Source organism: Babylonia areolata, chromosome 22, assembly GCF_041734735.1.
Source record: "Babylonia areolata isolate BAREFJ2019XMU chromosome 22, ASM4173473v1, whole genome shotgun sequence".
Classification (NCBI taxonomy): Eukaryota; Metazoa; Mollusca; class Gastropoda; order Neogastropoda; family Buccinidae; genus Babylonia; species Babylonia areolata.
Window position 1 is genome coordinate 31,300,447 of NC_134897.1, and position 13,521 is coordinate 31,313,967.

Here is a 13,521-nt window from a genome sequence, read left to right on the forward strand (position 1 = left end):
CAGTCTATTGCTCGATTCACCATCGCCTCATTAGGTGATTGTGGCTTAACGACGTAATATCATAACGTCAATGTGTTTGTGTGAGGGGTCGTTGGCCTTATCTTGGAAGAGAATGTTCTAATGCATGTGAATAATTCTTTGATACTTGAATTAACTGGATATAAACACGCCAATATCCACAATTTTCCCCCTCAAGACGGAATCAGTAGTGTTTACAACAAGGCGTGGACGTTCTATCCGTCAGTCACACAGAGGAGTGGAGGGGAAGAAATGTGGATATTGCCGTAAACACATCATTTATAGATATGAAGACTATACCACGTGTCTATGAAACCAGCAAGAGTATTCCGGGGGAAAAAAAGCGGGTGAAGAGAAGAAAAATACTACAAAAAATCAAATACGATTACTCTTCATAAAACAAAGTTACATTATTCACATAAACGGTTTGAATCATGTGCCTTTGCCTGATAAACAGTGGCAGTATTTATTCCTTGCTTAAGTTCATACCTTAGTATTGTTTTGCCTTGAAATAATATAAGCACTGTTTTCGAACTTTCCTTGTGAACCAATCTTCCCTGCCTTCACAGTTCGGGATCTGTACCTTTTCTTCCTCTTTTCATGAGACGCACAGTGATAGTTATCATCCCTGAATATATCACAGTGTATGACCTGGAGTGGCAAAATGCAAACACGATCCACCCCCGACTTTTTTTTCTTTTTTTTTCTTCTTTTTTTTAAATAAAAAAGAGGGGGGAAAAGAAAGAAATGAGGAAGGACAGAAAGACAGGAAGGAAGAAATGAAAACGGTAAAGAAAGAAATGTTTTTTTGTGCGTCCCCCTCTCCCCATTCCACAAAGTGCACTTACTGATGGACAGTATAAATGAATGACATACATTGTTTCAGGCAATAGATCGTCTGACTCCACTCAGAAGGAGACAGATGAATTGTAATGATTGATACTTTCAAAACAATGCTTCTTTGGCAGTCAGCTAGATCATTTTTTCTTTCTTCTTTTTTTCCTTTCTGAGAGGGTAGATATGATTTATCATCGATTTTTCTGTCTGTTTTTCACCTACACAGGTTTATTTATGGTGCATTTGAAATGCTTCAAAGCTTAGAAGCTAAAGATTTTCCCCCACCAGCTGTATACTATAGCTTAATGTAATTAAATCGTTGAGTAACTGGTTTACTTGTTGATAATCACTTACTTTACACACTCCTTGCCTTATCCTTTCATCATGTAGTATGTAGCTTTTTCTTTGTTTTGTTTTGTTTTACTGTAAGTTATTTTATATCCGACATTGTATCCTATTCATGTCTGAAATATATTGTTATTTGATTCTGTATTGCACGCACCCTTTCATTGATTTTCTTATGGGTTTGCCAAGCATGTCATGAACAGTTTTTTGACTTACAGGACGCAACAGATTTGTTAAAAAAATTTTGGTTTTTGTTGTTTTTAATTGGGGGATAGGACTCGGGTTCATCGTTAAATCAAATGTCTATAGTCATCCCTGTGTTGATAAGTGCCTACTTATTTATTAGCATACTGTTTTCATTTTTACTGTCACTTTGTAATGTCTATTATCATTTGAGTAATAATTAGCACTTGTTTTTTTGGGTGTTTTTTGTGTTACAATTATTGAAAAACAAATTTTCAACTCGGGTTTAGATTTTATTTAGTTAGTACCTGCAGATGCCCAAGTCTTTGTCGTTATCATTAGTTAGAGGATTGCGCAGTCAAGTTTATTTGATTACTGCTTTGTTGTTTCTGTCTTTATGAGTGCCATGTTTGGTATATTGTCAATAATCTGCGGGTCAGCTCACTTCTGTATGCATTATAAACTGTCATCTCCAACGGTTACCTGGTGAACAGAATTAATCCATCATTTACCGTCTGTTCGTCCGGTTTCTTTCTTCGCTTGTCTGCAAAGTTGTTTCGAACGCATTGTACTGCATTGTAAAATGGTGTGCCGTATAACACTGCGTTTGAGTAGCAGAATGAATTGCACAACTTTGCATGGTATTATTGATTATTGTATCGTGATCTACCATTCCATAATATCGCTGTCATAAACGTTACGCTGATAACAAACCGGTCAAAACACTTCACTGTTGGGATTTGTACAGCTCTCTTCTGAAAAATCATATATAAAAAAAAAAAAGCGGATTGAATGCATTAAATAAAAGGGTTTGGGACTTAGTCCTACAAAATTTTGCCACATAATCTGTTTTTCCTCCCTTGCACTGGAATAATTATCAGATTTATATAGATAGATAGACAGACAGATAGATATAAATCTATCACAGGGAAATCAGCCAGTTTAAGAGCTGTTCCCAAGTAGTTGGGAATCTGGCTTTTCCTCAACATATAAATCATCTGTTTGTGAATATAATGCCGGACAGGAAATCGAGTTTAGTTTTCTTTCAGTGTCCACTTTAGAATATTTATATGCAGTAAACACATGGATGGTGTAGTTAGTATCACTGTATGTGTTCTGTCCAGAATTTGTATTTCGTTCCTTTTAATCGTGAACAAGAAAAACGAGGTCATCGTCTTCGAACACAACCTACCTTCTAGAAAGTAGGCCTAACTCCGTGGGAACCAGGCAATGTAAAAGTTTACCACGGACACACAGATGAACACCAGTTAAACCCCAAGAACATGCGGAAAGAGAGCTGACTTTTTTCTTTTTGTATTCATCTAGGTGTTTTAGTAGTACGTTCCCTAAAACTAGGGTTTAAAAAAAGATGTCAATAAACACACGGAATACCTCAGAAACTGGTGTCCAGTACCACTTTTAAATGTAATCTGTAAAATAGGTTCTTCCTGCATAGCAAATAGATGATAAGTAGTCTTAAACAAACTAATTAATGACGACCCAACAGGTCTTGTCGCAGAAGGTAACTCGAGGATTCTATGCGATAGTATTTATCATTGGAAGGAAAAAGGACTATTCGATTACTAGATAGATCTTGAAACTGTAAGATACTTAAAAGAAAGGTATTTATATTGTGGTATATCTGGTCTCAACTATGTGTTGGTGTTTTTGGATGGTGACAACAAAAGGACTATTCGATTAGACAGATCTTGAAACTGTAAGATACTTAAAAGAAAAGTCTTTATATTGTGGTATATCTGGTCTCAACTGTGTGTTGGTGTTTTTGGATGGTGACAACAAAACACAAACTGGTGGATGCTTCTCACATGTTTTATTGATAGCCAAAATCTTAATGCACACATGTAAAATCAATAATGTAAAATCAGCAGTACAAATGTTCATAAAGATATCAGAAAGGCATAATACGTTGACAAGTGTCTTTTTTTTTTTAAATTGTGGAATATATCAATTTTGTGAAGAAATGGTCACCATTCGTATGCTAAATATAAACTTTATGATAACACATGAAAGTAAGGTGTGAATAAATATTTATTGTTCTGCCTATATTATTTTAACATATCTCTCTCCTCTCTCTCCCTCTTACACACACGCGTGCGCGCGCACTGGGATGGAAAGAGGGAGAGAAACAGAGACAGAAAGAGACTGAGACAGACAGACAGACAGAGGCACACAGAGAGAGAGACAGAGACAGAGAGAATCAGACAAATTTTTCACTTTTTATCAAAATGTAATAAAGACGTTTATAAGATACAGATTCCTCTTCATGTATATTTTATCCGACATGTTATACCAGTGAGATTGTTTATTCACTATTTATACATTTACTATTCTTTCATTCATTTCTTTATCAATGTACTTTTTGTTTTAAATTCAGTTTGACTGTATTTTATCGTCTTATCTTTCGTCCTTTTTCATCGAATCATAAATGAATTAAAAACAGATCTGCAGTAGCAATATGGTGTCATGTGTGTGTGTGTGTGTGTGTGTGTGTGTGTGTGTGTGTGTGTGATAGATAGACATACTGAGAACGAGGACAGAAGGAAGTGCTCCTACACGCGTGAGCGTGTATGCGTGCTTGTGTATGTGTGCGTGTGTGCATGAGCGGGTGCGCATGAGAGGGAGAGAGAGTGCGTGCGTGCGTGCGTGCGTGCGTGCGTGCGTGTGCGTGCGTGTGTGTGTGTGTGTGTGTGTTCATGTATTTCTGCACTGCAAGGGGATGGGGCGGGCGTTGTGGAGTTTGATGCTCAAGCGAACTACTGCACCCTTGTCCTGTCAATGGGAGGGCACACTTTCCGCGGGGTGATATCACCAGCTGCCAGCCCTCCAGACAGGAGTCTGGTTCCCATCTCAGTGACTGTCGACGCTTCAGGGGTCTCTGCCCTGGAAGCAGGGGCCACAGCCCCGGACGGCAGGATCACTACCTTCTGGGGCACGGGCAGGGCGTAGTCCAGCTTGGTCCAGAACCACGCCTCCTCGCTCTTCAGGAACATGTGGCGGCGCAGGTAGGCCAGCATCTCCGGGTCCAGGCTGCGGGCGTCCAGAGGCCCGTGGATGATCACCAGCAGCTTGCTGGGGTTCTCCCTAAGCAGACGGAGGTGAGCGGCGTGGACATTGGGACGGGTCCACTCGTTGGTCAGGAGGTCCCGGGTCAGCACCAGCAGCGTGCAGCGCGCGTTGTCCACAGCCCAGCTCACGCTGTCGGCGAAGGGGGCGCCCAGGGGGAAGTCTCTCATGTGGGTGCACACCCGGTAGGGTCTGTTCCGGTTCTCCAGGTGCTCCAGCAGCTTGTCTACCACCCACATGTAGTCCTTCTCGCTGAAGGACACGAAGACGTCGTAGAGGAAAGGTTCGGACTGACCGTACTTGAACATGTTCATGGGTCGCAGGCCGGAGCGTTTGAAGAGGAAAACCAGGATCTCCAGTTTGTACCTGAACACGACGGAGATCAGAATGAAAACGAAGCCGGTGAGCAGAGACAGAGCAATAATGAGAGGCAAGTAATCCATTGGGCCACAGCTGAGGTCAGTGGAAGTGAGCTCGCTCACCAGTTTGCCCGTCCAGCGGCAGCGGATCTGGTCGGTGTCATTGACAACGTTGGCGTGTCTGGAGAGCCAACTGGGCATCCACAGGTCCTGACAGCCACAAGTCCAGGGGTTACCGCTCAGAGAGATGCTGGTGACGGCGGGCAGGCTCAGATTCTGAGTGACGGCAGGCAAGGACCTGAGCTGGGCGTTGTGGAAATCCAAGACGCTGACGTTTTCCAGAGCCTGCACAGCATCTGATGCCACGCTGCTGAGTTTGCTGTGGGCGGCGTGAAGTTCCCTCAGACGGTGTAGATAAGGGCGATGGTCCAGGCGCTTCAACCCCGTCTGATTGATGTACAGCACCAGAGGAGTGTCAGGTATGAAAGGCAGACCATCAGGCAGCTCTGTGAGGGTGCCAGTGTGAGAACAATCCACAGACACACGAGGCGTGCCTTCCTTCAATAACTCACACCTGCAATCCTTGGGACAGCCTCGTGGCAATGGACAAGTCTTCTGGAAGTCTAGCGAAGTCAGAGGTAATCCTTTCAGTTCTACAGGCAGAGCACAGGTAAACTCGTTCATGTCCACAAAGTTCTGAGCAGAGCTGCCGGTGCCTGGCGAACCTCTGCGCCTCCCTTTGATGGCCTTGACTGGTTTGTTTAGCTGTTGAAAGGCGACTATATTGCAATCACACAGAAAGGGGTTGTGCGCGGCACTGACGAGGGTCTGCCGTGGGACAACGTAAGCCGTGTTTGCAAAGGGAGGATAGATGAGGCGGTTGTGACGAATGTCTAAAGTGGTCAGCGCAGGGCTCAATACACCGTGGTCAACGTGAAAGGATCTCAGACTGTTGTGACTCAGGTTGAGGTGTTTCACCCTGACAAGGCTGCTTAGCCAATCGTCAGTCACATGTTCCAGGAAGTTGTTGCTCAGATCCAGCCAGGCGAGCTGCGGATGCAAAGAAAGAGAGTCAGAGGCCATGCTTTCCAAGTTGTTGTGGCTCAAGTCCAGTCCTAGCAGCCCCTTCATCTTCTTCAGAGCATGAAGGTTGTCCACCTGGTTATGAGCTAGATTCAGGTAGTTGATCTGAGGTACCACCAGCTGCTCCTTCTCTGATTCGTTGGCTGATAGCTTCTGGAGACTCTGTATCTGGTTATGACGAAGAGAAAGGTGACTGCCGTACTTTGTTCCACCCAGAAAGCACTGCGGTACGGCTGTCAGCTTGTTGAAGTCGAGACTGATCGTCTTCAGCTGGGAAGCCTTCAGTTCGCATCCATAGCTGCTGAAATTGTTGTGGGCCAGGCTAATGAATAACAGCTTCTGAAAAGCCTGACCAGACCAGTGCTGAGGAAGAGACGACAGGTTAGTGTGGGTGAAGGAAAACGTCCGGATCTGGGAAGCCCGGCTGATATCCAAACTGCTAACAGCTTCAGCAGGCACTCCCTGCAGATCTAGAACCCAGAGGTTGGGCGGCACGACCATCATCTCCATTTCAGCCGCCTTCTCCAGGTCACAGCCAGACAGGTGCAATGCGCGGAGGAAGGCTTCGTGCGGAGACACATCCCACACCACGGTACCTCCGGCCTGACAAGTGACGTTGACGGACTTGAATGACAACCTGGACGCCTGCAGCGCATCACTGAGACTTAGGCGGTGCTTGTCCAACAGGTAGCACCGGATTTCGGCCATGCTGCCCAACCATGAGGTCATGGAAGTCACCATCGAGTGCAACTCTGGTTCCAGCATGGGGTCCATGTCAGTGGCCATGGAGGGCAGGTAGCGGGAGAGGTAGTCCTGCAGGACGTCATGGGCATGGCGCGTGGTGCACTGACAGGAAGGGGGGCAAGGCTGTGGGGGCCGGGTGCCCCTGAAGGCCGTCACTATGGCGGCCAGGTCCAAGGCCAGGACTGGTGAGGCAGGCACACACAGAACCAGCAGGACAGGCGTCATCCACAGCCATAGCCTCCCCGCCCTGCTCACTCCACTCACCAACTCGCTCATCGCGAGCATAAGCTACAGTCTGTGGGGCAAAACAATGTATTATTCGATCCATTTCCGTTATAAAGTACAAAATATTTTGTGCCAACGTGGTCAGCCCATATACATATATATGTCTTTTTCTCCCAGTTCATGAGCTTAAAGTTCAAGTGAATGTATACAGAAACCGCACATAAGTCATTTTGTGAATTGATATTGCCAGCTGACAATGTCAGACGCGCATATGCGTGAGTGCGTGCGTGTGTCCTGTATGTGAAAATGTACGTGTGTGTGTGTGTGTGTGTGTGTGTGTGTGTGTGTGTGTGTGTGTGTGTGTGTGTGTGTGTGTGTAAGCGTGGGTCTATGCGATCGCACATGTCCGTGTGTGTGTGTGTTTCAGTGTGCGCGCTCGCGTTCACAAGGTCTAAGTACGCGCGCGTGTGTGTTAATCTGTGCCTGCATGCGTGCGCGGGGGTGTACGCATGCATGCTTAACAGTGTGTGTGTGGGGGGGGGGGGGGGGGGGTTCTTCTTATTGTAGGTCTAAAATATGCTCGTCAATAATCAATTTGTTCTTTTTTCTTCTTTATTTCCGTTTCGAATAGCTGCTACAATGATAGCCCAAGTACATAGTTTTGTTTATATAGATATGGTATTGATATATTTTAGCGTCCTAAAATATTGCACCTATTCTAAGGAAATTGTTCGCAAGTTTTGCAGTGGGGGCGTATGAGAAATGACATGTTGCGTGTTGTTTAACCCTTCTAATCAAGAAACAGGCATCATACGACGCGAAATGACCCATAACATGAACCCGAACCGACACTTGTCGTCTCGAGCCGCCATGTTCTTTGTTTACATTTTCATAGAATGCGATACCAAAAATGAAAAGAGCAAGATGGCGGCATGTTAGTTTCGTGACTGAATCCGCATCAAAACTGAGTAAAACAACGTCCAAAACAGAGTCGAAAACCACTGAAAATGGGTTACAACATCTTCTAATGGTACTACTGTTTCATCTACGCACAAAAATTATCGGTAAAAATAGGTCCCTGGCTTTAAGACGCCAAAAAGGACTTTACCTATACGGTAAGGCAAACATTTCAACTGGTCTCAAGCGTTAATTTGTTAGATAATGTTATAAGGTCTACTATACAGTGTACGCATGACATTCCATAAAATGAACGCCGAATGCACAATCATAATGTGTTAATTTTCTTCTATTTCTTGTCCACACGGGCAGTCTGTGGTCTGTGGTTGTTCGCCTGAACTGTAAAACTGTTATACAAATTCTGTGCTAAAACTTGGCAAGCAAGCGTCTAAATACAGCACCTCTTATATCTAAATTCTGTGTCTCACTTTTTTTCCAACTCACCATAAGAAATGTTCAGCATGATGTGGGATACAAAAGCCCACGGGTTTTCAGCATATAACTGAAAACATCGGCCACTATTCAGCTGCTGTTTTCCTCTGGAAACGCTCTTTTCACTTGCAGACGTCATCTGCACATGCATGACGACAAGTTTGAATCAGCTGTGACAATGACGTAGTGTTGAAAAATGCGTATACTTCAGAGGGTTGATTCACGTCATCGTATAAAGACAGCATTTGGGTACCACACAATTTTTATCGCAGTACTTATTTCCACAGTAATGTTTCTGATACATACAAGACTGAAATATAATAAAAACAACTGAATTAAACCACCCTTAAATGTGCAGTCATGTTTCTTTTGTGTGCGAGAGACTGAACAACTGAATGCATAAGACTGGGACAAGTGGACATGATCGAGGCTTATAACGTTTGTTAATTGATCATGTGCAGTTTGGCACGTTTCAAGCGCGTTGGGTTACGCTGCTGGTCAGGCATCTGCTTGGCAGATGTGGTGTAGCGTATATGGATTTGTCCGAACGCAGTGACGCCTCCTTGAGCTACTGAAACTGAAACTGTGTGCCTATGAAGGTTTGAAAACATTTCAAAATACTGCAATGTGTTCATACTTGTTAGAGTCCACACACACGCGCGCGCACGCGCGCGTGTATGTGTACGATATAAATTTAAATCTAATTCCCCGCTCAAGCAGGCGCGCGTTTGTGCATGGGTGCGCGTACGAGGGCAAATGGTCATTCGTGGTCGCACTCGCGCGGGCGTGGGTGGGTATTCATGGAGTTTGTCTGGTGGTTAACTCTTTCCATACGAACGGCGAAAGAGACGACGTTAACAGCGTTTCACCCCAATTACCATCATCAAAATATTGCAAGCGGAAGGCTCTTATACTGAAGACGTGAATGTTGACAAAGAATACCACAATTCTGACGACGGAAGCTAAAGGTTGGGTCATTCAGACACCCACTGGACATCCGAGGGGTCTGTGTAGAGGAGAAGAGAGGGCTGGCCGTACTGAGTGAGTTAAAGGACCTCGCGTTGTGTAAGTTGTGGGGAAAGTGGGCGAAGGTCAGAGGGGAAAAAAGGGGGGTATGTCATGTGAGAAAGAGCTAGAGTATGTGTGTGTGAGTGAGAAAGAGACTGTGGTGTTCTACACAAACAAAATCATACTCGTACGTGGTTATCGTCCATAATGATTCTCTGTTTTTTCCGCAAATAATGTTGACTGAATTGTATGATGTGCCCCAAATTAATTGGCCTGATTTACTCTTGTTGGTAACTGAAATCACTGGCTAACAGTCTATGGAGAGAAGAAGAAGAAAAGGAAAGACAATGATTTTAAAAATTCTTGAAGTTTCATTTTTAAATGGACCGGGAAAATAGACATTTTCAGATAAATACACAGCAGATGGTCGTGGACTATACACGCTGCAGACGAATGATAGACAATACACACAGCAGAAAAACCTAATTTTACTCCGCACAGTTTATGTCATATACTACATACAAAACAGATCTGTATATAGAACGATGACTTACCATTGGCCCCTGACCGAGTTTGAAGTGAACAAGTCCATTGTTGTTTTGACAAGAACCGAAGCCTGTGACAGAGCATCATATGCAAAATATTTGGCGCTGGGGAGAGTTTTTCACTTGAACTTGACGGTGAAAGTCGTTTTCAGTTTTCAGTTTCTCAAGGTGTCACTGCGTTTGGACAAATCCATACACGCTACACCACATCTGCTAGGCAGATGCCTGACAGCAGCATAACCCAACGCGCATATCAGGCCATGAGTGCATGCATATATATTTGTGTACCTATCGGACTGGATTTCTTTTTACATAATTTTGCCAGAGGACAATACTGTCATTGCCATGGGTTCTTTTGCAGTGCGCCAGGTGCATGCTGCACATGGGACCTTGGTTTATCGTCTCATCCAAAAGATGAGGTGCTCAGTTTGATTTTCCAGTCAAACTTGGGAGAAAAGGTGAAAGCGGAATTCGAACCCACACCCTCACGGATTGGCATCCGAGTGTCTTAACCATTCTGCCACCTTCATCCTCTGGTGAGAGAATTAAAGCGGGTGAAGAAGACTATACACATAGCAGATGCATCTGACAGCTTATGTATCCTAAACACACAGACTACACACAGATAAATTTTATACACAGACGAATACAGATTATATTCATAGACTATACACACTGCAGATGAACCTCACACTATATATATATACAGCAGATAAATCCATTTATTGAACAGATTATGAACCCTTCATTATAAATACAGCACGTTATATGTTAATTCCAGACCAAGCACACGTGCATGAATCCTGTACTGTACGCAAAACAGAAGCATGTCAGTTCAAAAATATACACACAGCAGACCAACATGGGAACTTTGTATTATACTCCCTGTTTGGTTAAGTGTACTTATCATGTAAAACTGGTGCACACTAGGCCTATTGCTTTGTTCTGTTTGGCCAACTTTCTATGACTAACTCTGTTACAGGCATCCCACCAAGTCTGCCTTCTGCTAATCAATCATCACAATTTCCAGCTGAAAGCACTGAACCATTCCTACTGGCCAAGTTTATGGTGGACATCTTGTCCGGTTTTTGCTCCATCTCATCTGAAAGCTTTCCCAGCTTTTGAGAATTTTTTTAAAATTTGCATTGTCATTTATCAGCAGCTTTCTGTCTGTTGTTTGCAACATCTTTGACCATCAATTCAGTCATTTCTCTTCAAATTGCTACTTTTCTTTTCTTTTCTTTTTTCTCTCGCTCTGTCTCAATCTTTCTGTACTTTTCCTGTGGGGCTCAAAGTTTTGGATTGACTTATTCGATCGTTATGCCTCGCATGTCACCCTGTGATGGCCAGACCCTTGAGGCTGGATTTGTATTACCTCATGATAGTATCCCAGGCCCAGAGCCTCTAGGTTCTCTCATTTGCAATCAGATAATTCACACAAATCAATCTGAGGACATACACAAAGCCGATCATATAAAAGCAATGCAGAGAAATCCTAGACTACACAGAGCAAGTGAATACTGGACTAAACGTACAGCAAATGAACCCAATTTTCTAGATAAAGCAGGTCAAATGTGGGCTTATTTACACACAGCAGTTCAAGCCCAGACTATGTGCACACAGATCAAGTCTTGCTTTTTAACACAGTGTCATGATGTGAACCCTACCGCCCGACACTCCATATTGAAAATGTTGAAACAAGCAAGCATCACTATAACAAAAAATGGACCATGCTCAGTCAAAAGCAGGCACTAGCAGGCAACTCCGTCTCCTCAAGAAATCTCATTCTTTGGTGTTTGTGGACTGCAACTCTCACGTTCACACATGTCTACAAGAGGGAGTCAATGACAGTATACAAACATGTTTTACCCCCTCATTTATGCAGCCATACTTTTTTCATGGACGTGTGCTTGGCATGTTCATCATAAATCTGTGACATTTGTTCTTTAGCATGTATACATCTCGTTCTCTACGATCAGCTTCGGATCCACTCTGTTTATGCATACCCAGATTCAAACACTCCACTGTTGGACACTGTTCTTTTTCTGTCTCTGAACTTCCTCTTTCGCTTCATCAGGTCTCCGCACTCAGCTCTTTCAAGTCTGGCCTTAAATCCCACCTCTTCACAAGATAGCCTCCCGCCCCTATCTCTTCCTTGTCTTCAGTTTTAGAGTTATGCATGCATGTGAATGACTGGTGTGAAAGCGCTTAGATTTGTCTCTGCACAAGATTCAGCGCTATATAAATACTATCATTATTATCATTATTACAAACACACACAAAGCAGATTAAGGCACCAGCTGATCTGCAAATACTCTAACAAAAAACATTTATCTTTACCCTTAATCAATGCACGATGCACTGCTGCTGGGATTTGAGCCGAGGACCATCAGACTGAAATTCTCTGCTCTTACCACTTCAGTTATTTTGCCTGTCTTATAAAAACATATTACCACTTGCATCCCATCAAAACAGAATATGCTGGGTTGCCGATTCATCTTTTTATTGCTCAGGTGTGGTCTTCTTGCATTCACAATATCATTTCTGTTTTACTGTGATGGAATAATTTCATTGCTGAAGTGTGGTTCATTTTGAAGTATTAATTCTTCTGCCTTTGTCCTGTCCTTTTCAAATTTTTCGGAACTACAAGAGCACACATGCCAGGAGTTGGTGGTGGTTACAGATAACATATCACCATTTGCATCCCATCAAAAAAGAACATGCTGGGTCGCTGATTCATCCTTTTTATTGCTCAAGCGTGGTTTTCTTGTGTTCATAATATCATTTCTGTTTACAGTGACGGAATGTAAAAAAATAAAGCATTTGTAATCAGAAGTAATTACATTAAAATATGAACATAAAAAAGTGTTAATACAAAAAAGGTGATAGTGATATTATTTGTGCTAGCTCTTCATCTGTGAAATTTTTCTTTGCAATGAATAAAAAATTTCCGCCCCACTTTTTTTTAATGTTACTATATTGTTTGCGCAACAGATTTTTGTTATAATGCTTTGGCACTGTTTAAGACAAATGATCTGTGTAAAAAATAATACATTTCCAATCACAACCAAAAATTTCTTTTTAAATTTGTGCAGCAGGCGTAAGTAAGTGCTGTTAAAGTCTTGCAGAAAAAGGGATTTGCTGCATTGTAAAACAAAATAATAAATAAAAATAGGAGGGAAGCATACTTGAAAAGACTGAAAGGGAATGAAAAGAGGAGAAAAAGCTTGAAATGGCGTGTTACGGAACACTGTTCTTTTTCTTTTCTTTTTTTCTTTTTTTTTTGAGGGGGGTATGGGGGGGGGGGGGGGGGGGGCTTATCTTTCATTACCAAATAAACCATTCCACAGCATGTTTTATATTTATCATCCAAAAAATCTGAGCAAAAAAACAAAAAGAAAAGAAAACAAACACACACACACACACACACAAACACACAAAAAGAAAGTGAGGAAATATTTGCGCAATGATTGGTCAAATGTGAAATTAAAGCAAGGGAAACACACTTGAGCATCACCCAGCAGTTGTGAATCTACAAGTATTCCTCAAGGCGCACATCAGTTCAACATCGCTTCAATTATAGCAGGCTTTTCTTTCCCATGTCATGTCTCTTGACCACACCAATTACCACACTAATTCACCAACTTACCAGCAAACACAGTCCAGTGCATAGTTACAATAAAATCACCTCCAAGTTCAGC

General features: G+C 42.9%; 3 protein-coding genes across 4 annotated transcripts in view; 1 reads left to right on the forward strand and 2 right to left on the reverse strand.

The window, feature by feature from the left end:
* LOC143297402 (arrestin domain-containing protein 3-like) overlaps window positions 1-3,919 on the forward strand; it is a 14,267-nt gene extending 10,348 nt beyond the window's left edge. For both annotated transcript variants that reach the window (XM_076609738.1, XM_076609739.1), the window contains exon 9: window positions 1-3,919. This exon is cut by the window's left edge and continues 386 nt beyond it. The gene's annotated coding sequence lies outside the window, so the exon portion shown is untranslated.
* Window positions 3,920-4,037: 118 nt separating this feature from the next.
* LOC143297100 (protein toll-like) lies at window positions 4,038-6,959 on the reverse strand. Its single transcript, XM_076609273.1, has one exon. The coding sequence runs from the start codon at window positions 6,936-6,938 to the stop codon at window positions 4,158-4,160; it is 2,781 nt and encodes a 926-aa protein (XP_076465388.1). The 5' UTR covers window positions 6,939-6,959; the 3' UTR covers window positions 4,038-4,157.
* A 1,384-nt stretch (window positions 6,960-8,343) lies between these two features.
* The window catches only part of LOC143297041 (long-chain fatty acid transport protein 6-like), a 35,003-nt gene continuing 29,825 nt past the window's right edge, over window positions 8,344-13,521 (reverse strand). Inside the window, exon 13 of the mRNA XM_076609210.1 lies at window positions 8,344-8,406. The gene's annotated coding sequence lies outside the window, so the exon portion shown is untranslated. The remainder of the gene's footprint in view (window positions 8,407-13,521) is intronic.